Source organism: Mesoplodon mirus (assembly GCF_964341445.2).
Source record: "Mesoplodon mirus genome assembly, chromosome: 3".
Taxonomy (NCBI): Eukaryota; Metazoa; Chordata; class Mammalia; order Artiodactyla; family Ziphiidae; genus Mesoplodon; species Mesoplodon mirus.
The window spans coordinates 110015041-110039876 of record NC_138978.1 but is presented as its reverse complement, the minus strand read 5'-3'; the positions used below and the strand labels follow the sequence as shown (position 1 = coordinate 110039876).

Genomic DNA, 24836 nt, shown 5'->3' with positions numbered 1-24836 from the left:
ATCTCACTCCCCCCACAGGTCAGCCTTCTGAGATTGGAGAGTCAGCCAAGAGGTAAGAATGTCTGCTTCAAACATTATTTGGTTATTTAAAGGGATAAGATGTTGATGGCTTTTTTGTTTAAGAGGGAAAGTTGGGGAGGAGGTCAGATGCCCTTGACATTTATATGTCCATGCCAAAACCTCATGTAACCTTGTCTGCCCAAACTGAGTTACTGTTGAGAGAAATGGCGAAGTCATTTTCTTTCGGGAATCTGTAAATTGTTTTCAGTCTGAAAAGAAGCAAAACATAGCTGGGTGGGAAAGCATAGGAGGGGAGACAAAGATTCTCCTGACCACAAGCCATGGCAGATGAAGCGCTAGTTACCTGAAGGCAGCACCGTAAGCACCACGTGCTGTGACTCGTCTGATGCTTGGCTGACCCACTTGCTTGGGTTACCGTGTAGCTGCCACTCTGCCACCCTGCACCAGTACATTCCAGCATCCTCCCTCTCCACTCGATGCATCATCAGGACAAAGTCTGCAGGGGATGAACGGTAACAGTGCAGGCGCCTCCTGAGCCCCTCTTCGCCATACTCCAGCAAGCCATCATGCTGCAGGTGCACCAGCATTTTACTTCCAGAATTTTCTCTGTTCCAGTACCACATCACAGAGAACAGGGAGGCTGGGCTGCCCGCACTCTCCAGGCTGCAACGGATGGCCACCTCACTGTGCTCGGAGGCATTTTCTGTCCCAGACACTTTGGAGATGCGTACCTTACTTCCTAGGAAATAAAATGGCGGTAAGTTCGAGAAGAACCCAGATCTTAGATAGGACACCTCCTCTGAAAAGTCTACTTCTCATTGAAGGGATGCCATCTTATAATTTTTAGATATCAGGTCCTTCATCTTTAACACTTTTCCTTGACCCTTATCCTTCTTCCATATTTGCCAGAACATTCTCTGTTCTGAATCAAACCAGCCACTTCCCTTCATCAGTCTGCCTCTTGCCTGCTGGACCTGACACTGAAAACCACCCAGCTTTGCCGGATGTTCTGCCCTGCTGCTTTTACTTCTCCCAGCTCAGCTCTCCCTTCTGCTTCCCAGAAAGGCCATTCAAAATTTCCAGCCCACCCCTCAAGTCCCATGTTCCATCACTACCCCTTTTTTTTTTTTGCAAATTACCCTTGTCCCATACACCAGATATCACCTCAGGTATTAGACGCAAGGAAAGAGGAGGTTACCCAAGAGACTGAGCATTTTCATACATGTGTTAGAATATCACTCAAGGAGACTATTTACATTATTGGATTAGACTAAGTTTTAAACAGATTTTGACATTTACTTTTTTTTTTTTTTTTTTTTTTGCGGTACGCGGGCCTCTCACTGTTGTGGCCTCTCCCGTTGCGGAGCACAGGCTCCGGATGCGCAGGCCCAGCGGCCATGGCTCACGGGCCCAGCCGCTCCGCGGCATATGGGATCCTCCCAGACCGGGGCACGAACCCGTATCCCCTGCATCGGCAGGCGGACTCTCAACCACTGCGCCACCAGGGAGGCCCGACATTTACTTTTTTAAAATGTTCCCCTTTTAACTCACAGGTGAGGACTTGGAAGGCTAGAGTAATCACACACAAAATAAATTATAGTATGCACTAAATTTTCAACTCTACTACAAACATATTTATTGATCTATCTTTAAAAGAACATCTTTGTCTGATCCTAGATTCTTTTTTAGCTACCATCTTTACTCTCTCTTGCCCTTTATAGAGAAGCATGTGAAATATTAGTTTACATGGTACTGTCTCTGCTTCCTCACCTCAGATTACTCCCTACTTTTTTTTTTTTTTTTTTTTCTGTACGCGGGCCTCTCACTGTTGTGGCCTCTCCCGTTGCGGAGCACAGGCTCCGGATGCGCAGGCTCAGCAGCCATGGCTCACGGGCCCAGACACTCCGCGGCATGTGAGATCCTCCCAGACCGGGACACGAACCCACGTCCCCTGCATCGGCAGGCGGACTCCCAACCACTGCGCCACCAGGGAAGCCCTACTCCCTACTTTATTGCCATCAGCCTTCCAATCTCATCACTATGCTCTGGCCAAGGTCCCCAGAAAAGGCCCGATTTCCCAGCTCAAGAGACCTTCCAGTCTTTTTTGTCCTCTCTGCAGTTTCTGTCACTGAAATCCATTTTCTTCTGATATCCTCTCCTCTTTTGATTTCAGAGAAAGCATCCCTCCTACAATTCTTACGTATCCTTCTCAGTCTCTTTCCCTGGGGCCTCTTCCTTAACTTACTTCCTACACCAGGGTACACAGCTAGCTACTCCCAGCCAGCCACACACAGCCCACAAATATGTTTTATTTGACATCTTCAGTATTTTAAAAGAATTTGAATTCATTATGGACATTCCAAAATGAGTGATGTCACCAAAAAAGGATTTTAGGCATTTCTTGATAGACTAAAAGATTGAACAGCACTGGTCCCACATTTCTGAACGGGAAGCGCTGGCTTGAGCTAAGAAATGGTGTGCACTTCTTAAAGGGGTGGGCACACACTGTCAAGATTCAACTTGGACAACTGGGAGAAAGGGATGCCAGCCACCCAGATGGAGAATGGAGTGGCCATGAGCCTTGTGGGATGGCCAAGATGATAAACGCCATCATGATGATTTGGGACATAAGGATGATTTGGGATATGCTGAGTGTGAGGCTCTCTGGGTCAGCCAAGTAGAAATGTGCAACAAGCAGATGGGTAGAAAGGCCTGGAGCTCAGGAGATGGGGGCTAAGCATAAAAATTAGAGCTGTTTCATTGAAGATGGTACTTGGTACCACCAAGGTGGTATTTAAGAGCTTTTGAAGGGCACAGAGAGTAAGAAGAAAAATGGGCTCAGGTGTCCCTGATGAACACCTGCATTGAGCAGGGAGAGGAAGACGTGCCTGAAGGGCATGGAGAAGGGCGGCCAGAGCGGCAGGAAGAGACCCTCGCGCTCAGTTGCTATTTTGCCCCTGCTGCTCCCAACCGTGAGCTCCTTAAGGCTCTGCCTTATTTATCTTTGGATTCCTAATTGCCTAACACATAGCTATGTTCATTATAATCTTATTTTTGGATGTTACATTGAAAATAGAATTTTCAGTGCCAAACTAGATTAACTTATTTGCATTGTGCTTTTGGATCTCGGCCAGTTCCCAAACCTTAGCTGTGATGTTCATTTAATTTTAATCAACATTGGAGGTGACCTAACTAATGCTGACAGATCTAATCAACCCTGCCCACATTTAGGCCATGGCACTCTTAGATTAATGCAAATGAATGGAACTTCTATTTCATTTTTAAAGATCTCCTGAGGAGGAGGAGATGCCCTCAGTAGGCCATTCCAGCAGTTGACTACTTCTATTTGCCTTATGTTTAGGCAGCCAAATGTTGAAAAGCAGTCTCTCCATACATCCCTATAGAGTTGGACAGTTTCTGTTCACAGTGGGAGAAATATGCTTTGTATTACTCTCTTTCTGCCAAATTACGGTAGAGCCCCACTGGAATGACACAGCTTATTTTACAGAGAGCTGGAGATATGATACCCTGGGTTGCTGCATAGACCAGCCTGCCAGGCTGAGAAGCAAACCAATCAAAGGGATCTTGCTCCCATCTACGCTTCTCTGAATCTCAGCTTGACTCAAAGGGACCCCCGCCTGCTCTGGTGGGCTATCCAGTCCTGCAGTCATTGTGCAGGTGGGCACTATTCCTATGACTATAGGTCATATTTTTACCTTCATCTAATCACTCCATAGAACAGCTGCCCAAGAGAAGATGGCAATTCTACAGAAAGATGAGTGAGAATATACTTGCAAGGTTTACCTGTGGGCCTGAGTTTCAATTCTGTTAGACCTGACGTCTTTTCTCCAAGCTTGTGCCAAGTGCCATTTGTAGACCAGAGCCATTCCTCCACAGCACAGTGATATTTGCCCTGATCGCTGTCTTCCACATTCAGAATGTGTAGCTGAAACAAGTCTTGGGAAACTTTCTCAGCGTGGAATTTTTGTTTTCTCCGTGTGGTCTGAAATTCATCCCCATATTTTACTACATGGGTTCGGTCCATTTCCAGGATCCTCAGCCAGGGTGCATTAGTGGACATGGCAGAGAAGTACCAAGTAACAGCCAACCGAAGGTTTCCAGTGGATTGGCACAGGATGTTACACTCTATGTCTGTGTTGGAGTTGATGGAGATCTCTTGGACTTGACTGCTTGAATTCACTTTCAGCTTGCTCTCTAAATTAAAAGAATGGTACCATTACTTTTGTTATTTTACTAGAAAATAGAACTTTAAGATAGAAGGGACATTGGAGGTCAACTAGGGCCATACCTCCTACATCCATCAAATGTGTGAATTCCCTCTTTAGCAGCCCCACTAACTGCTCATTCAGCCTCTGAACAACTCACTAACTGACAAAGCACCCATTCCACCTTTGGACATGCTGCCACTAGAGAATTCTTTCTGATATCAAGTTGAATTTTACTTCTCCATAACTTCCATCCACTGCTCCTAATTCTACCACTGCCCCAGAGGAATGGGATAGGGAGTGCGGGGCAGGGAGGAAGTGTCATGCAGAAAAGCCAATCTCTTCCACATGAAAATGCTTCAGTATTAGATAACCAACAAAGACCTACTGTATAGCACAGGGAACTCTACTCAACATTCTGTAATAACCTAAATGGGAAAAGAATTTGAAAAAGAATAGATACGTACATGTATATGTATAACTGAATCACTTTGCTGTACACCTGAAACTGACACAACATTGTTTATCAACTATACTCCAGTATAAAAGAAAAGAAAAGAAAATGCTTCAATATTTTGGCACAGACATCTTCTCTTCTGTAGCATTTCATAAATCAAATTGAGAGAAAGTGGCTCTATTAATGCTTTGTCTGTGTGTTCACTATCCAGATACTCCTAGATCCACAATTTGCCTAAGTCTAATTGTATCTGCCGGCAAACATGGGTAAACAAGAGGAAGTTGTACGTGGGCTATTACAACTGTGTGTCTCTTTGCAGCCACTCGACTGTGGGAACATTGTATGGATATGGAGTCAACTATCCTTTAACCCAGAGCTTTCCTGCTTTGTCAGAAGGATGAACGGTAAAGCCTGGCTTCCAAATCTTATGCTTATCTTCTTGCTGACATCACCGGTTCTACTTTTGTGACTGCTTATTGATGCTGCCAGTAGGTCCCTTTACTCTTCCTTCAACAAACATTTATTAAGCACATACTATATTATGTGCCAGACTCTTCCAGGCTCTGTGGATCCCTCCCCTCAGTCTCTGCTTAGAGGAAGAGACTAATACAGGATAGAGGCTTAGAGATTATAGGATTGTGTCACCCAGGTGGGACAGAGGTATGCAGAAGTGGCTGTCAGAGCACAGAGCAGGACTGTCTAACCCAAATATGGGAGTGAGGGGAGGCTTCCTGGAGGAGATATCTCTAAGCTACGTCTTAAGGTTTAATAGGAATTAATCTGATGGAGAAGGGGTTAAGGAATTCCATGCAAAAGAAGCAACTTGAACAAAGACTAAAAATGAGAGAGAGCATAGAGTATTTGAGGAACTGCCAGTAGTTCAGTGTGGCTGGAGCTCAAATTCAAGATGGAAAGTGGAAAGAGACGATGCAGGAAAGACATACCTGCATCAGGTTGTAAAGGACCTTGCTTGCCATGTAATGGGAGTTTGGACATGAGGTAGACGTGGAGGAGTAGTGGATGACTCAGGCTTCTTGCTTGGATCACCGATGGATGGTGGGGACATGGAGAACAATGTCAGAGTAGCAGCTTTGGAGGGATAATAATGGTGTGTTTATGTTTTGACATATTGAGTGTAGACATGTCTTAGAGGCAATTGCATTGATGAGTCTGGAGATCAGAAGAGAAGTATTTCAAGATAATGAATTTGGGATTTGTCAGTATATAGCCTGAATCCCCGGGTAGGAATAAGCCCACTTTGGGACACTGTACAGAATGAGAAGAGAGGAAGTTGAGGATGAAACTGAAAGGGATGAGTCAGTGGAGGAGGAGGATTCTGCAAAAGAGAATGAGAAGGAGCAGTCAGAGTGTCAGGAAGGAAACCAAGAAAATCTTGTGTCATAAGGCCAAGAAAAGAGAAGTTTTAAGAAGAAAGGATTAAACCAACAATTTGAAATACATCAGAAAGGACAAGTAAATTAAGGCATGAGTTAATCAACAAGGAGATCATTACTATTACCAAAAATATTGCTCAGTAGCTGAGATAATGACTGCTACCATGTTTGAGCATCTGCTTGGTGTGTCAGGCACTGTACTAGGAACGTGTCGCTATCTTTAAACTGCACATCAGCAATTTACACATGGGATCACTGGGCTTGGACAGATTAAAGTGCCTTGTCCAAAGTGATGCTTCTATCCAGTGCTTGTCAGGTCTAAATGACATCAAAGCCTCTTGAACACTCTGCCCTAAGAGAATGGAAGTCATGAAAGATACTGGCACAGCAGAATTTGCCAAGTTGTGTCTTACTTTTACTTCTTTTTTTTTTTTTTTTTTTTTTTTTTTTTTGCAGTACACGGGCCTCTCACTGTTGTGGCCTCTCCCGTTGCGGAGCACAGGCTCCGGATGCGCAGGCTCAGCGGCCATGGCTCACATGCCCAGCCGCTCTGGGGCATGTGGGATCCTCCCGGACTGGGGTACGAACCCGTGTCCCCTGCATCGGCAGGCGGACTCTCAACCACTGCGCCACCAGGGAAGCCCTGTGTCTTACTTTTAATCTCTATCCTCTATTACCAACTGACAAGGTAAATTATTTTGACTGTAATCATAAATTCTCTAACTCTTGTATATTAACATATCAAAATGAATGGATAAATGTATTTAATGGGATTTACATTATCCATACCACCAGGGGACACATTCTAAACATTTAATGACTGGTCAGGCATGGGTACTGACCAATCCGAAAGAATGCCTCGTCACTGGATCTGGTCCTAGAGGTCCCCTGCTGTGCCACATGGTTCCCTTTAGCTGCTGAGCAGTGGGGACTTATGGGAAATGGGGAAGGGGCAACAGTTATAATTCGTCAGTGTGCAAGTATTTCAATGTTTTAAAAACCAGTATGGCGGGACTTCTCTGGTGGCACAGTGGTTAAGAATCCGCCTGCCAATGCAGGGGACATAGGTTCGAGCCCTAGTCTGGGAAGATCCCACATGCTGCAGAGCAACTAAGCCCGTGTGCCACAACTACTGAGCCCGCATGCCACAACTACTGAAACCCACGTGCCTAGAGCCTGTGCTCCGCAACAAGAGAAGCCACCGCAATGAGAAGCCTGCGCACCACAATGAAGAGTAGCCCTAGCTCAACGCAACTAGTGAAAGCCCACCTGCAGGCACAAAGACTCAACACAGCCAAAGAAAAACAAAAACAAAAACCAGTATGGCCATTTTGTGCATATTAACTTAACGTTAACCTGGATATCCCTTTGTGTGTGTATGTGTGCGTGCGTGCGTGTGTGTGTGTTTGTTTTTGTTTCTGGTTCCTTTTTTTAATTGAAGTATAGTTGATTTACAATGTTTCAGGTATACAGCAAAGTGATTCAGTTATACACATTTTTTTTTCAGATTCTTTTCCATTATAGGTTATTATAAGATACTGAATATAGTTCCCTCTGCTATACAGTAGGTCCTTATTGTTTATCTATTTTATATATACTCGTGAGTATCTGTTAATACCAAACTCCTAATTTATCCCTCCCCTCTCCCTTCCTGGATATCACTTACATATGGTGCTTACTTATAATACAAACTTGGGGAAAAGGTATTTTATGCTTTAATTCTACAACTTACCCTAAATGGGAGGAATGTTTAAAAAAAAAGCAGGATTAATTTCAAGTAGTGTTTACCTGGTAAAGTGACAGTGATCCTCAATGGGTGAGAGGTGGCAGAAGCCCTCACGGGGCCGTTTGTGTGTAGGGAACTTCTGTCATAAACTTCTACATTACACTGATAAACTCCTGCTTCTTCCTCGGTGGCATCATGGATTAGGAGTTGAGAATGAAATAAAGACTGTGAAACCTTCGTCTTCTTTTGGAACTGGGGTAGGAAGTTCCCCCATTCAATTGTGCCATTATGGGTGATTCGAAGAAGCAGATCAAAGGATCGAGATCTAGCTGCCTGGAACTGCCATGTCACGGTGAGTGGAACCTTGAGGTCAGAGTAGCCAACCCTCGCTATGCAGGACAGGTCAAAGGTGTTGGTTAATTTCACTTGTGGTTGACGGCTCATCAGACTAACTTGTAAACTTGACTCTGCAGGCAGAAATGTGAAACACAATTTCTAATACATTCAGCAAATCGAGGTACAAGTTGTCCTAGTCATTGCCTCCTCACATTGAACTATGTGTTCATACACTGGGAGTATCAAATATGTGGGGGTAGAAGCTGATTCGCAGTACAGTCTGTCCTGAAGTCTGACTTCAGTTTTCTAAAGTTGACCCTCTTCTAAAGAGTGTTCTCAGCAGAGACAACAAACAGGCAGTGTTTCTCCAGTCTGCTGCTTAGACAGCTGCTGCTGAATGGGTGGGGTGCTCCCCAGCCCCACTGGCTGGCCTCCTTCCCTCATCCCCACTCCTGGGTGCACCATCACTCTTTTGCACGTGCTCCAGGAGACTCTGCAATCCCAGGGCTGCAGCTATCAGAAGGCTGAATGCATGAGGCTCCGCTCCATTTGGCATATCTCTTGTCTAAGTCTATTCCAATTCATACGATTTTGTTTTTAGCCTTGAATAACAACTTACAAGTTGCACTCTAAAGATGATCTTTATAAAGATGAGTAAACTTCAGAGATCAGTTGACAGACATGGTAGCCAGAGACTCTGCTCTGTGTCCTGGGGTACACGTACCATAACTAGGGGATTCAGGGTGACACACAATCGAATTCCACAGCATTCCACTGCAGAAGGAAGATACTGATGATACATAAGTTCAGAAAAGGATTTCCCTGACACTTACCCAGAGGTTTTACAGTGACTGACATCTTCTGAGCCCAGCTCTGATCTCTGGCCTGGTTCCGGGTCATCTCAGACACTCTGCACTCATACGTACCGCTGTCTGTGATGGTGGTGGAGGTGATCTCCAGCTGGAAGGTGGCCCAGTCCATCTTCTCCAGCCTTGTGTTGCTGTGGTTATCGAGTTCCCCGTAGGAGGCACCCAGCTGCATGGTACCATCCTGCCCCATTCCAGCCACAAACTCTGGCTGTGTCTGGTCTTGTGGGATGTGCCACCAGGTCACGGAGAGGAGACTTTCAGCTCCACCTACCTTGCAGAGAAGGGTTAACGTCTCTCCTTCCCACACTGCTTGCTGCCTGTTCTTGGTAGACATGACCACATGTCTTGCTGTGGATTACAGATTAAAAAAAAATTATTTCAAGTAAATGAAAATTTTTCTAAAAAACGGTGAAATCTCATTAATTAGGACTTGACAACTTTGTGACAAATCCTATCAGGTTGTTTACTCCTGCACCACCCCCAGAAAAAAAGATTTCATCAACACTTAAATAGTGGAAACAGCAGAAGGAATACCAGGAGAACTTATTTACACTTAAACAATTTATAATTTGCCCTAATTTTTAGTGATTTGTTCCTTAGGAACATCTAGTTGGGAAAACATCTGGTAATATTTTGTTAAATTAATTACGGTTGGTGTATGAGGCTGAAAGTAATGAAGCTGTGTTTATTTAAATGTTTAGTTTTTTAGAATTCAGACTTTCACAGTTCAAAATGACCGTCCTCTCCTTATTTACCTTCCCCTAATTAGTATGTATTCTGAACAGTGAAGGAGTATTGTTAATTATATTTCTGTTCAAAATACTGCCATTAAAAAACAATTACTTGGGGCTTCCCTGGTGGCACAGTGGTTGAGAGTCCGCCTGCCAATGCAGGGGACGCGGGTTCTTGCCCTGGTCCAGGAAGATCCCACATGCCGCGGAGTGGCTGGGCCCGTGAGCCATGGCCGCTGAGCCTGCGCGTCTGGAGCCTGTGCTCCGCAACGGGAGAGGCCACAACAGTGAGAGGCCCACGTACCGCAAAAAAAAAACCCAAAAAACCCCCCAAAAAACAAAAAACAATTACTTGGGGGAAAATGTATGTATATATAAATATATATATACAATAAATATATTTATACATTTCCCCAAGTATGTTTTAAATATATATATTTACCTATACATATACATTTCTCTTTTTAAATCATATATTCATTCATATATATTGTTGAAGGGAGATCTTTCCTATATCTGAACTATAGTGTAAAACAATAAATGTAAATCTGGCTTCCAGATGGGAAATTTAAGATGTGTAGAAATGCAGACATTCCTTCAAACAGATACTTCCTGTGCAAGGCCTTGTCCTGGCTGCTTTGTGGGCAATGTAAAGATCCCTCAAGCTCATGCATCCTAGGCAGCCCAGCCTCATGCTTCAGGTCAAGGTCACTGGAGTCAGAATTATCCTGGGCAACATAGTGGACCTCTCTGAGCCTCAATTCCCTTTCCTGTAAATATGGGGGTAATAATAACACCTCCCTTATGCATTGTGAGTGGACTAAATGAATGGCACAGGCAAAGGGCTTACCCCGGCTGGCAAGGAGAAGTACTCAGCAAAGGTGAGCTATTAGCGTTAGTGTGTAATGATAGGCACTTTGTGAAAGCAGAGGAGTTCAAAGCCAGAAAAGGAAAACAAAATAGATTTTTTTTCAAATTTTTTTTTCTGGCCTTGTGGGATCTTAGTTCCCTGACCAGGGATCAAACCCAGGCCCTCGGCAGTGAGAGCATGGAGTCCTAACCACTGTACCACCAGGGAATTCCCAGGAAAACAAAACAGAACTGGCATTAGAAATTTAAATAGGATCTAAATGAATTTTCAAATTGATCTTCCCTGCTGAGGAAGGAGTTCAGTCTTTAAGCACTTTATGTAAAATGTATGTGTTACAAAGGCAGAATGAAGGCTAATGTCCACAAATAGGTTAATATATCTATATCTATTTATCTCTCTATTACATATATATAACTTGCTTACAGTTGAAGAAGCTGAGATCTAGAGGTAATAATTATACTTAGAGGCATAATTATACTTAATTTTTTTTCAAGTTAAAAATAGACTCATAACTAAAGTTTAGAAATTAGAGGGGAAATTATTACTCATAATCTCACTACTCAAATATAACCGTTATGATTAGTTTCAACCAGCTTCAGTTTTTTGTTTTTTTTTTCTTAGCTGTGGTTTCCTTAGTTTACTGTGGTCATTACTGCCTCTCGGTAAGAAGTAACACACTCACCATGCAAGTGTAAGGTATACATGCATAGCAGTAGGGAGTACCCTCTTCTGTTTAAAACATTCACGGAGTGATAAAACTCTGCTCATACTTGAAGTAATGGTTTGAGTTTCAAAACCAAATGCTCAACAGGATCTTTAATAAATCTGTTAATAAACTTTTTTTATTCTATGTAAAAAGAAACAGGCTGGACTCCAGCCTGCACAAAGGATTATTTTTAACTTGGGAAGACCAACTACTTGATAGGCTTGTGATCTGTGTGCCATGAAGCACACCTTTAGGTCTCTTTAGCAGAAATTCCTATGTTCTGAGTTTATGAAAGATTTACAGATCTGCTCCAGCAGAGACAGATACATGAAGTCGAGATTTAGCTCTGTGTAAATATGTAAACACGCCTACATAGTTTTTTCTGAATCCTAGCAAGTCAGAACAAATGTTTAGTGTCAAAATTACCACCAACACACTTCCTGGCTCGCCACTCTAGGCCAAAGCTGTGTGTCTTCACTCCCAGCAAATGGGGTGATGGAGAAGAGGATGGAAGGGGAATGCTTCTATCTTTGGAGAGGCCTCCAGTGAGCAAGTACAACAAGGATATCTTCATTTTTAGTTTGTTTTTGTTTTTGATTTTGGTTTTTGCAAAACCAAAAATTTGGGGCAATTCATTTTTCTAGACTTTGAATTTAATATCCAGCCCAGAGGATCCTAATATTACTTGTGGATTTATCAGTTTTCTCTCCACACAAAAAGCACTGATAATTCAAACACGTTTAAGGTCACCCAGCCTTCAGAAACTAAACAAGACCTGAGTGGCCTTCCAGATACTCAGACCCATTTGGATAGGCATCTCATGACATCATAGCAACATGCAGGCAATAGAGTCTGCCCAGTATCATTTACTTCTTCTTTTCTTACTCTGAGTCATGCTTTGGTGCAGAATTAAGACTTAGTATCAGTTTAAGGTAATAGAGAATTGATGAAAGACACCTAAAAGATGTCACAGTAGTAGGAGGGGTAATGTGGGTGTTTATTTCCCAGGAAGGGGGCAAGTGTAAGCTCTTTCCTCTTAATCTACTCAAAACACACACACACACACACACACACACACACACACACGCAACAAGGAGACAGAGGGCTTCATTAATACAGGTGTTCTCTGCTGAAAGAATACCCAATGGACAAAAATTAGAAATAACAGCAAATAGAATCAAAGAATCTAAGATGGCAAGAAGGTACTTAAGGACAGTCAAATTAGATGTCATTATCTTACAGTTGAAGAAGCTGAGATCTAGAGGTAAAGTACATAGTGTGTTCATGATCATGGCCCATTTAATGGCTCAGGAATAGGACTCAGGTCTTCAGCTGGTTTGGGTGCTTTCCTTTGTAGTACTCCACTCTACCTCAAAGTGATCTGATTGACACCTGACTTCAGGAGACCTCCCCCGTGTCCATGAAGGCATCCTGTGCTCACAAAGGAGGGCATTTAAAAGCAGCCCAATCGTGTCTGGCCCCAACTTCACATACCTGCTGGCTTCCTCAGGTGCACGTAGCTGTCTGGTGACTGTTTTTTCTGGTGCACCTGCCAGGAGCCCATCTGAGCTCTTGTCACCTCTGCCACGGCACATCTGTAGGCACCTTCATCCTCTGGACCCACAGAGAAGATCTTGAGAGAGAAAGCCTTGGGGCTTAACTTTGAAACCTGGAGCTGTCCTTGACTTGCTCTTTCTTGATAGTCTTTCTTCAGACGCAGAACTCCACCAGCATCAATGTGGGCCATTTTAACATCATTGAAGAACCAAGTGCCTTGAAGCTGTGGGTACTGGCCACCGCCCATGACCAGGCAAACCAGTTCTAAGGGTTTTTCTTCAGGAACCGTGCTCTCAGCCATGATGTTGACTTGAAAATCTCTCACTAGGAAACAAAAGCAAGGCAGATATATAGAGAGGCCACTGCATCTATCCTTTCAATACCAGAAAGAGATGCTACCTCCTGTTACAATAGTACAGGGATTGAATTTCATGTGGGAGATCAGTTCTGAGGAGAAGATAAGCCAAAGAAATACCTAGAATTAAAAAATGCCCTTGACTACTCTTTAAATCACCTAGAAAGAACAACATACATGATTTTCTGAATGCAATCCTATTAAGCAAGATGTATGCATAGATGTGTAAAGTACACAATAATGTATCTTTTTAAATAAAATATTTTATACTATGTTGAATCGATATAAATTGTGATTTCTTGCTCTCATTTTTGGCTGAGCATATCCAGTGGAATTTTCCGAAGTTAAAAGCGTATGTGATATATGGCAAGTCCACAGCTAACATCACACTTAACAGTGAAAAGCTGAAAGCTTTTCCTCTAAGATCAAGAATAAGACAAGGATGACCACTCTCACCACTTCTATTCAACATAGTATTGGAAGTCCTAGCCAGAGCAGTTAGACAGAAAAAGAAATTAAAGGCATCCAAATTGGAAAAAAGGAAGTGAAACTGTCACTGTTGGCAGATGACATGATCTTACATATAGAAACCCAAAAAAACTCCACCAAAAGATGTTAAAACTAATAAAGAATTTCAGTAAAATTACAGAATACAAAATCAACATACAAAAAAAAAAAGTCAGTTGCATCTCTATACACTAACAATGAACTATCTGAAAAAGAGATTAAGAAAAAGATCCCATTTACAATAGCATCAAAAGGAAGAAAATACTCAGGGATAAATTTAACCAAGGAGGTGAAAGACATGTACAATGAAAACTATAGAACACTGATGAAACTAACTGAAGAAGAAACAAATAAATAGAAAGATATCCCATGTTCATGGGTCAGAAGAATTAATATTGTTAAAATGTCCATACCATCCGAAGCAATCTACAGATTCATTGCAATCCCTATCAAAATTCTAATGGCATTTTAAAATAGACAAAAAGAATTCTAAAATTCATATGGAACCACAAAAGACCCTGAATAGCCAAAGAATTTTGAGCAAGAGCTGTAGGTATCACATTGCCTGATTTCAAAATACATTACAAAGCTACAGTAATCAAAACAATATGGTACTGGCATAAAGACATATAGACCAATGAAACAGAAAAGAGAACCCAAAAATAAATCCATGAATCTATGTCAACTAACCTCCAATAAGGGTGCCAAGAATACACAACATGGAAAAGATAGTCTCTTCAAATAAATGGTGTTGAATAAACTGGATATCCACATGCAGAAGAATGAAGTTGGACTCCTGTCTCGTGCCATATTAAAAAAATAAACTCAAAATGGATCAAAGATTTAAACATAAGACCTGAAACTGAAAAACTACTAGAAGAAAACAGAAAGGGGAATTCCCTGGCAGTCCAGTGGTTAAGACTCTGCACTTCCACTGCATGGGGCACAGGTTCAGTCTCTGGTCAGGGAACTAAGATCCCACATGCCACATGGCGCAGCCAAAAAAAAAAAAAAAGAAAAAAGAAAAAGAAAAGAAAATAGAAGGAAAACCTTCTTGACATCATTTTGGGCAATGATTTTCTGAATATGACCCCACAAGCACAGGCAACAAAAGTAAAAATAGATGGTGGGATTGCATCAAACTAAAAAGATTCTGCACACAAAAGAAACAATCAACAGAGTGAAGAGATAATCTACAAAATGGGAGAAAATATTTGCAAACAGAGTGAAGAGATAATCTACAAAATGGGAGAAAATATTTGCAAACCATGTATTTGAAAAAGGGTTACTAGCCAAAATGGATAAGAAACTCATATAAATTAATAGCAAAAAAACCCCCAAATAACTTAATATGAAGACAAGCAAAGGATCTGAAGGGACATTTCTCAAAGGAAGACATACAAGTGACCAAAAATATGGAAAAAGATGCTCATCACTAATCATCAGGGAAATGCAAATTGAAGCCACAAGATATCACCTCACATCTCTTAGAATGGCAATTATCAAAAAGACGAAAGACAGCAAGTGTTGGTGAGGATGGAGAAGAAAAAGGAAACCTTGTACACTATTAGTGTACAAGGAACGTCAATTGGTATGGCCATGATAGAAAATAATATGGAGGTTCCTCAAAAACTAAAAGTAGAACTACCATATAACCCAGCAATCCCACTTCCAGGTACATATCCAAAGGAAATGAAATCAGTATCTCAAAGAGATATCTGCACCCCTATGTTCATTATTCATAATAGCCAAGATATGAAAACAAACTAAGTGTCCATCAAAGGATAAATGTATGAAGAAAATGTGCTATGTATATATACAAGGGAATATTATTCAGCCATGAAAAAAAGGAAAATCTTGCCATTTTCAAAAACATGGATCAACCTGGAGGACATTTTGTTATGTGAAATAAGCCAGACACAGAAAGACAAATATTGTGGAAACTAAAAATTGACAAAATGAATACATAGAAGTGGAGAGTAGAATGGTGGTTACCAGGGGTTGGGGGAGTGGGGACAGTGGGGAGAAATTGGTCAAAGGGTACAAAGTTTCAGTTATGCAGGATGAATAAGTTCTGGAGATCTAATGTACAGCATGGTGACTACAGTTAGTAAAACTGTGTGGTATTACTTGAAATTTGCTAAGAAGGATCTTAAGAATTCTCACCACATACACAACACAACCATGTGAGGTGATGGGTATGTTAGTGAACTTGATTGTAGTCATTTCACAGTGCATACAGATATCAAAACATCATATTGTACACCTTAAACGTATACAATTTTTATTGATCTAAATAAAAATTTTAAAATAAAGGGTTTTACATTTTTAAAAATTGTTTTCAAAGAGAGGGGAAAGAAGCACATGTGATGTGTCTCCAAAGGACTCCCTGAGTATAATTTGGACACGTAACACCATCAGGACAATTTTTAATAGAATAGAATAACACTCCTCCTAAAAAAAAAGAAAGAAAACTTCAATGATCCACTATTGGATCATTGCTTTTAGCAGGGATATATATGGTTATAGATGTCCTCCTACTGGACCAAAGCCCATGTGGAGAGACCAGGAATCAAAATGGAGGCTTCCTGCTTGCTTTGGCAAAAGTGTCAATGGATCATGAAGAGTGACACCGTTCCAAGGAAACGGGGTAAGGTGGAAGGAGCAGTGACTAAGACAAGGCTTCACGTTGGAAATAGGCTACTCTGAGGCACAGGTGTCTGTGGGGAGAGGGCCTTGGAGAGATACACCTGTCTTCCAACGCCAGCTCCAGCAGAGCGAGCTAAGGCAGAGCATTTAGCTGAGGCTCAGGGTCATGTTTCAAAAATGGGGACTTGACTAGTTGCCTCAGAGGGTGGTTGTTAGGACTAAATTAGATAATGTATTATAGATAAAGTGCTTACACAGAGCCTGGCAAGAGTGGCAACAAAACTATTTCCATGCATGGCTGTGGAATCTACCTAACATTCAACAGATTTTATCCCATAGAAAACCTCCCGTGGACAAAGCCCCAAATCTGTCCTTCTTACTTATGCTTCCCAGATGACAAAAACAAAATTTACTCAAACTTTCTAATGATATTTTTGATCCAACAAAAGATTAGAAAAAAACAAAAAGAGAAAACTCCCTGGTGGTCCAGTGGTTAGGACTCCATGCTTTCACTGCCGAGGGTGCAGATTTGATCCCTGGTTGGGGAACTAAGATCCCACAAGCCACGTGGCACAGCCAAAAAAAAAAAAAAAAAAAAAAAGAAGAAAGATATCCCCCAAATACCCACTACTAGCTGTTACTGAATTTCCTGAGAAGATATTTACCTGCTGGCTGGACCCTCAGAGTTGTTTGATCTGTCTGCTTTTTCGTGATGGAAGTCCAGGTTTCATCCGGATCCTGAATCCATTCAGTTGCCTCACAGAACAGCTGGCCCTGATCTGAGGGCCGGAGCCTCCCTATGGACAGCCTGAAGGTAGTGACCCCAAGCTTGTCGAGACGCACGTCACCAGCTGCAAACCGCTCTGTATACAAGGGCCCAGGGAGCAACATAAAATCTTTGGAGAGGGAAATAATCTTGCTGGCTTGGCTTCTTTCTCCATCTTGCATCAGGTACCAGGTGACAGAGAGGTGAGTATGTTGAGCTGTGGCTTTGGATGACTCACAGGTAAGTTCCAATGGCTCACCTTCCTCCTTACTGAGAGTCTGGGAAGTCATGGCAGCAGAGAGGGTATCTGGAATGACTGGATGCAAAGGAATGATTGTAATTGACTGAGTACCTGTCAGACTAGCCTCCTTAGATGAAGATGGTGCCCTGACCCAACATCTGTACAGTATATACTTTGAGTTGTTTTTCCACCAGCCATATGCTTTCCCTATTGCCAACAGGAACATTGGCATCTATATACATACAGACTATGGAACTCAGCAAAGCTATTGGTTCACTGTTGTATTGACCCTGATTTTACATTTTTAGCATAGGCTGTAACCAATTTAGCTATTCAGACACAGAGGTTTTAAATGGGAAAAGCACTGGGAGCTAGAAGACTATATTCTGATCCTATATTTGTCCCTATTTGACTCCATGAATTGGAGGAAGTTACTTCACTTCCTTGGGCCTTCACCTGCTCCTTTATAAAATAAAGTTCTGAAATAATCTGTTATAATTTATCATTCAGAGCCAAAATGCAACCCTTACCAAAGTTTCAAAAACCATCCTACTACCCTACCATTCTTTCCTTCCTCAAAGGAAATCACACAGCCTAAGTTTATGTGAAAGCAACACTTAGATTCAAAAATGAATGTTTATTGAGCATCTACTCAGAGCTAACCACTGTGCTAGCGAGTGAGGTAAATGTTTTCTTCTCATGGAACTCAAGGTGAGGTCAGAGAGGGTCATGTAAGTAGCCAATTACCACATAAACTAGGTGAGTACTAATAACAGAGCATCAAGAAAGAACAAAGATGGGAATACTGCCTGAGACAGAATGGGTTTCACAGAAGAGGTAATACCTAAACTGGGTTCAGAAGTATATGTAGGAGTTTGCTAGGCTGAAAAGGGAGTAATAAGATATTCTAGGCAAAGGGACAAAAGGGTAATTTCAAATAATATGACCCTTGTCCCATAGGTAACTATGTTAGAGAATGGTAGTTTGAGAATAATTACTTCCAAGTTAATGACTTACTTCCTATGGTATACTAATTATATATAAACATATATTAAATATATTAATACTGGCTCCTCTATCAAGTTAATATTCTGCCTCTGAGAAGAGACATAACATGAGAACTCTCAAAGCTTTGTCTAATGCTGTGCTATTATCAACCTACAAATAGCTGTGGGCAAGGCCTAGGAAGACCACGTACTACCTAACTTTTCATGACAAAGTCGATTGGGAAAATGAATTAAGAGTTTTAGGGAATATGAGATACCTATTTGTGACAAACTCCAAAATATCCAGAGGGGTATGTGGGCTCTTTTGCCAAAACAAACAGCACAATATAAAGTCATGTCACATTGCAAGGTATCGTGTTGATGGAGAATCTGGCTTCTCAGGGGCTAGCTAGAAGAGGAGGGCACACAGCTTACCAATTAGATTCGTCTTTGCACTGTAACTCCCATAGTATTTTCCATCAGTGTTGGGTGTGTGACACTCGTACTCGCCGGAATCCTTCATCTGGAGCTTGGAGATGTGCAAAAAGACTGAGTTACCCTGGACCTTCTCCACATAGATTTCCCTACTTTGCACCCGCCGTGCATACACTGCATAAGAGAAGGTGGCATCCTTGGTGCTAATGATCTGGATTTCTTGGGTCGGGGCTCTCGGCAGGTAAACAGACCACTGGAAATGCTGCTCAGAAGGTCCCTGGTGGCCAGTTACGTTGCAGCCGATGCTGATGGGGTAACCTTCAGCTCTGAACAGTGGTCCTTTCTGAACTGTTACTTCTCTCTGGCCAGTGCTGAGCTTAGCTTGCAAGTAGGAGAAAGAAAGGGGAATAAAAATAGATTAGTGCTCCAGTTCCCAATGTGCCACATTATGTAGCTCCCTGTATTACAATTCTAGAAAATGAGATTGCAGGTTATTAGCTATAATCAACTCAAATGTTCAATACCTTCTTCAGGATGAGGAGCAGTGGAATGGCTTAATGAGTTAATTGTTCTTTTATAAGTTTAACTTCCATAGTAATCTCTAGTCTCTTAAAAAAATGTTTAGCTTCATCAATGTAACATGACCACTTTCGTAAAACATATCTGCTTATCTAAGTGCACCTGAAGTAAATACGATGTATAATAATTCACCTTTTACATTATTTTATGGGAAAATTCCTCAATATACTTCCTCAAGCCTCCAATTCCTAGGTACCTGTCCTCGAGCTTTTCTCACAGAAATGATTGCTGGAGAGGTAGAGTTTATGGCACTGCTCCTGGTGCCATGCTTTTTCCTGCTGGTTGGTTGGAAATATCTGTAGCTCCAGGCCAAATGTGATGCAAGACTAGCTAAAATTAACATCTGAAGAAGCAGCAGCACTTCCTCTCTATACCATGGAGGATTTTTCATTTTGTAATTTTTTAAAGAGCCACTACAGCTTTATTGAAAATCTTCATAAAAGATGACTGTCAAGTCCAACAGGATCTGGGATCAGATTTAGTTTAGTCATTCTCTTACCCAGAGTTTTCAGTTGGGACCACTATGGAATGTCTCCTGTTGGGACAAATCTCAAGTATTAGGTTTAAAGGAGAAAATCTTACTCAATGGTAACATTTCCTTTGACATACACCTTTTCAAAATCAAGACTTTTTTAGAAATTAAAAGGTATGTATTTATTTATTATGTTAATATTAAAGCCTAGTTTATTTTGTGTAACAGAAAGAACAAAGAACAAATGACAGAGATGCCACAGGGTGAGCTAGATCTTTCACTCGGGGCCTAGGGCTCAGTGGAAAGACATCAGAAGAGTCCAACAGGGAGCAATTGCTGGTATTACAGAATTAACAGAATAGAGTTCATAAGTAGGCATGGAAGAAGCAGAGCATCTGCTGAATTTTGTGAATCCACAAGGACAAAGAGTAAAGGAGACCAGAGTGAAAAAAAAGTGAGAGGGGGAAAATGACATTACAGAGACCATGAGTATAGGCTGAGTATATGCTGAGTATTTAGAATGTATAGGCTGAGTATTTAGAATGACGACAATTCTGATAGGAGGGGACCTGCAAAAAAATAGGGAGAAAGGGTAAGAGGTCACCTGATGCAGTCAACTAAAAATTGCATATGGATACAATCAATGCAAAACTGGAAAACAAACATCCAATCAGTCAACCAATCACACAAATTTCCAGTAATCATTTAAAATATACTAATTTATTCATTAATCCCAGTTAATGTGATATATATATATTATGCTCTTTTTGTAATAAGCACTTAGGAATAGAAGTTAGACCATATGAGAAAAAAATTTTAATTTTTTTTCAAAACAGATGACTTTTTATTGAAGTACAGTTGATTTACAATATTGTGTTAGTTTCGGGTGTACAGCAAAGTGATTCAGTTACACACATATATATATTCTTTTTCAGATCCTTTTCTATTATAGGTTATTACAATATATTGAATATAGCTCCCCATGCCATATAGTAGTAAAATTGTAAAATATTATTTACCAAAAAATTGTACTACAAAGGTAATTTAAAACATTGTCAGCAATGCTAGCCAGTCTTAGATATACATCTTAGAGAAATGTGAGCACTGCACCAGGCTACACGTGAAAAAGTATCCACAGCAGCAGTGTTCATTACAGCCCCAAACTAGAGACCATTCATATGTCCATCAGCAGTAGAACAGGCAGACTGTGGTACATTCATAAAATGGAATCTTATACAGAAATGAAAGTGAGTGAATTGCAACTCGTTGCAGAAACGTGGGTCACTGTGTTTAATGAAAGATGCTGAATGAACACTTTAGAATATTTTTGACTATACTCTCCATAAAATTTAAAGAAAGGCAAAAGGGCTTCCCTGGTGGCGCGGTGGTGGAGAGCCCACCTGCCGATGCAGGGGATGCAGGTTCGTGCCCCGGTTCGGGAAGATCCCACATGCCGTGGAGAGGCTAGGCCCGTGAGCCATGGCCGCTGAGCCTGTGCTCCGCAACGGGAGAGGCCACGACAGTGAGAGGCCCGCGTACCGCAAAAAAAAAAAAAGGCAGAAAAACCACACTGTATTGTTTAGTGATGCAAACCTAACGGGTAAAACTATTTTTTAAAAAAGCTAGGAAGTAGGTATCACGAAAGTCAGGAAAGTGATTGTGTGTGTGCGTGTCTGGATGGGACGTGTGGCAAGGTGGGTGGGTGCTTCTAGGGTCCTAGCAATGTTCTATTTCTTGACCTGCATAGTGATTACATGGTTTTTACTTTTTATTTATTAGTTAAATTGCACATTTATGCTTTATTAACTTTTCTTATATGTTATATTTCAAGACAAAAATGTTTTTAAAAATACGACTTCTGAGGTACCACTAAGATGTTTATGTCAGGACATGTTTCCACAATGTTAGTTTTGGTGTCTAGGCAACACTTAACATTTTTTTTTGTTTGTTTTTTCGGTACGCAGGCCTCTCACTGTTGTGGCCTCTCCCGTTGCGGAGCACAGGCTCTGGACGCGCAGGCTCAGCGGCCATGGCTACGGGCCCAGCTGCTCTGCGGCACATGGGATCCTCCCGGACCGGGGCACGAACCCGTGTCCCCTGCATCGGCAGGCGGACTCTCAACCACTACGCCACCAGGGAAGCCCAACACTTAACATTCTTTATGACTTTTCAGAGAGATGGTACCACATGTGAAACATTTTATTTTGAAAACTAGCACTTCATTTTCTACTGCTTCGCCTACTATTTCAATAAATATTTGTTCAACCACTTATAGTGTTTCTGATGCTTCAAGGACTAAGATATGAAGATGAGTTTGGGATAGTCTCTGACTTCTTGATTTTACAGTTTAGTCAAGTAGGGTGGTAGTCACCTGTCCTGGAAAGAAATATGATAAAAGCGCTTTGAGGAATTTGAAGGAAGGAGAGATTACATTTTGGGGGAGGGAAATAGGTAAGGTATATGGAAGATTTAGTATTCAAAATGGACTTTGGAGAAGGTTATGACAATTTAAGTGGAGAGACAGGGCCTTTTAGGTGAAGGAGATTTCATGAAAAGACTGTATAAGTAGTAATCAAAAGAATTGTTCAGGAAATAGAGAGTAATCAGTTGGATTAGGGGGAGAGTTACATGAAGATTAATATAGAAAGAGGTAAGAGTGGGTAGGAATTTTGAGTCCAAAGCATGAAGGGCTTGACTATCCTGTTTAAAAGTTTGGACTTGATTGATTAGGCAATGGGGAACCCACTGAAAGTATTTGAAAGGTCTTAGTAAAATTAACCTGACAGTGTGTAGGATGATGGAGTTAGGAGTAGACATCAGGTAATGATAGTAGCCCAGGAGAGCAGTGATGAAGGCAATAGAAATGGAAAGAAAGTGGCTATAATTTAAGAGCCACTGTGGAGGTAAGATCTATAGAGTTTTTCAGTGTCTTAGATGCTTGGAGGTAGAAGGGGTAGATGGAGGGATGGAAGGCAGGAGGAAATCAAAGATGATACCAGGTTTTGTAAGGGTGACTGGGAGTAATGGCACTGTTAACAGGAATAAGGATATCAGGAAAAGGTACTGTTGTGTGTTCGAAGGTGAAGGAGAAGACGGTGCATTTAATTTTGGAAATACTAAATTAGAGTACCATGGAATAAACAGGAAGGAAATCCAGCAAACATTTGGAAATAATATTTAAATATATGTCTATATCTGTAGCTATATCTATCTATCTATACTTTAAAATCTACACAAACCTTTGAAAATATTTGTAATCCAGTCCTCTTAAGAACTCTGAGATGTTCCCATATTTAGCAATGTCAAGGTTGTAAATGGTGCAGCCAGAACTGAACTTGGATTTACACATGTCAAATTCCTGGCTGTGTCCATTGTTTCCTCACTGCTTCCTGTAAATGCTTGTTCGTAACTAGGGAGAGTTCTGGGCTGTAGATGCAGATTAGGTCAGTTACATGTAAGCACTGGGAAGTGTTAGGGAATGTAAGGAGAGGGCTGAAGAGAGATTATGAGAGGATCTCTCTATTTAGGGGATAGGATGAGGAACAAGACCTACAGAAGGAAGAATCAGGGAGGGAAGAATCAGGTGGGAGGGTAGCAAGGACACAGTAGCTTGAAAACCAAAGGAGCAAAACAGTCCAAGCAGAAAGAGCTTGTCAGCACTGCTGAATGCCGCTGAGAGGGTAAGGACTCTAAAGGCAGACGAAAGTCTTTTTAGTTTGATGAGGAGGAGGTCAGTGGATATCTTTGTAAAAGAGATTGCCATAGAGCAGAAGCAGAGTATTTCAAGGGTAAGAAGGAACTGCAAGAAGCATAAACTACTTCAAGAAGCGTCATGGAGAAGGGAAAGAGAAGAATAGGGCGGCGGTTAGAAAGAGTAGATGGACGGGGCAGAGCAGTGAGGGAGGATGGGCACGGGTACCTCTACATGTCTATGGGCAGAGGAGCTGTAGAGGAGAGACATGGATGAAGCCAGAGAGAGGATGATGAATGGCATAAGGTGCTAGTAGAGGCACGAGGCCAAGAACATGATTGGGAGGGTACTCAGAAAAGCGAAAGAAACAGTGTGAAGGTTTAGTAGATATTGTGGAGGTAAAAAGGAATGACTGACAGAGGCCAATTCAAATGGCCATGCATGGGGAATCATACATACACTGAAGCATCTTATTATAAATCTGTTTTCTGTGGGATGTTATACATATCTCTCCTCCTAAAGAGTGAAATACCTCAGAGGACTGACCCGTTGCTTTCTCTTTTAATAGACAGAGGGTTAGGTACCTCTGCACAGCAGGTCAGATTTTTGTTGACTAATGGACACAGAGCTTGGCATTGACATGCTTCATTGGAGTCACATTTTTGTAACACGAAGAATTTCCTAATGGTGTTGGCTTTTTCCAAAAGCATTACTGGGATTGCCAAATTTTCTATTTCAGTATTATTTGAATGGAAGCTATTTGACCTACATAAAATGTGGCCAACACCTGGCCACTTTTGATACACAAAAACAGCAACTTCAAATGCTTCCACCTTATACAAAACCTAGCTGGAGAACATCAAACACAAGCGACTTCTCTTTCTTTACCCATATAAAATCCCTTTTTGCTTGGAGCCTGAGAATGCTTCCATCCATAATTCAGTGGATTTTCTTTTTTTGTGTGAATGCAGCCCCAGTAAGACAAACAGTAGCCCCTCCCCAGGACCCTCCCATGTTAATGACTTTTATTTGTAGGGCAGCTTATTCAGGGTGAGGGGTGACAGACCAAGCAGACAAAGCTAAGTCTAAGAGCTCATTTATCCATGACATTAACCTCATCTGGCCCCATATTCTAACAGGATTCATCAGTCTTTATATATTTATTTAAAAAATTAATTAGGACAAAGTATACATTTGCTAAACAATGCAATTAGTCAGTTGATCATCTATCATTTAATTAATTTCCTTCATTTTTCCCTCT

At 41.5% G+C, this 24836-nt stretch overlaps 1 protein-coding gene across 2 annotated transcripts in view; it reads right to left on the bottom strand.

The window, feature by feature from the left end:
• Positions 1-24836, bottom strand: part of CD101 (CD101 molecule) — a gene marked incomplete at its 5' end in the record, with an annotated part of 34745 nt that overhangs the window by 7692 nt on the left and 2217 nt on the right. Inside the window, 7 exons of one of the 2 annotated variants that reach the window (XM_082616476.1) lie at positions 365-760; positions 3826-4236; positions 7887-8291; positions 8994-9377; positions 12832-13218; positions 17071-17487; positions 18834-19214. In XM_082616476.1, coding sequence (XP_082472602.1) covers positions 365-760; positions 3826-4236; positions 7887-8291; positions 8994-9377; positions 12832-13218; positions 17071-17487; positions 18834-19214 — 2781 coding nt within the window. The remainder of the gene's footprint in view (positions 1-364; positions 761-3825; positions 4237-7886; positions 8292-8993; positions 9378-12831; positions 13219-17070; positions 17488-18833; positions 19215-24836) is intronic. The other variant, XM_082616477.1, reaches the window with a different exon arrangement.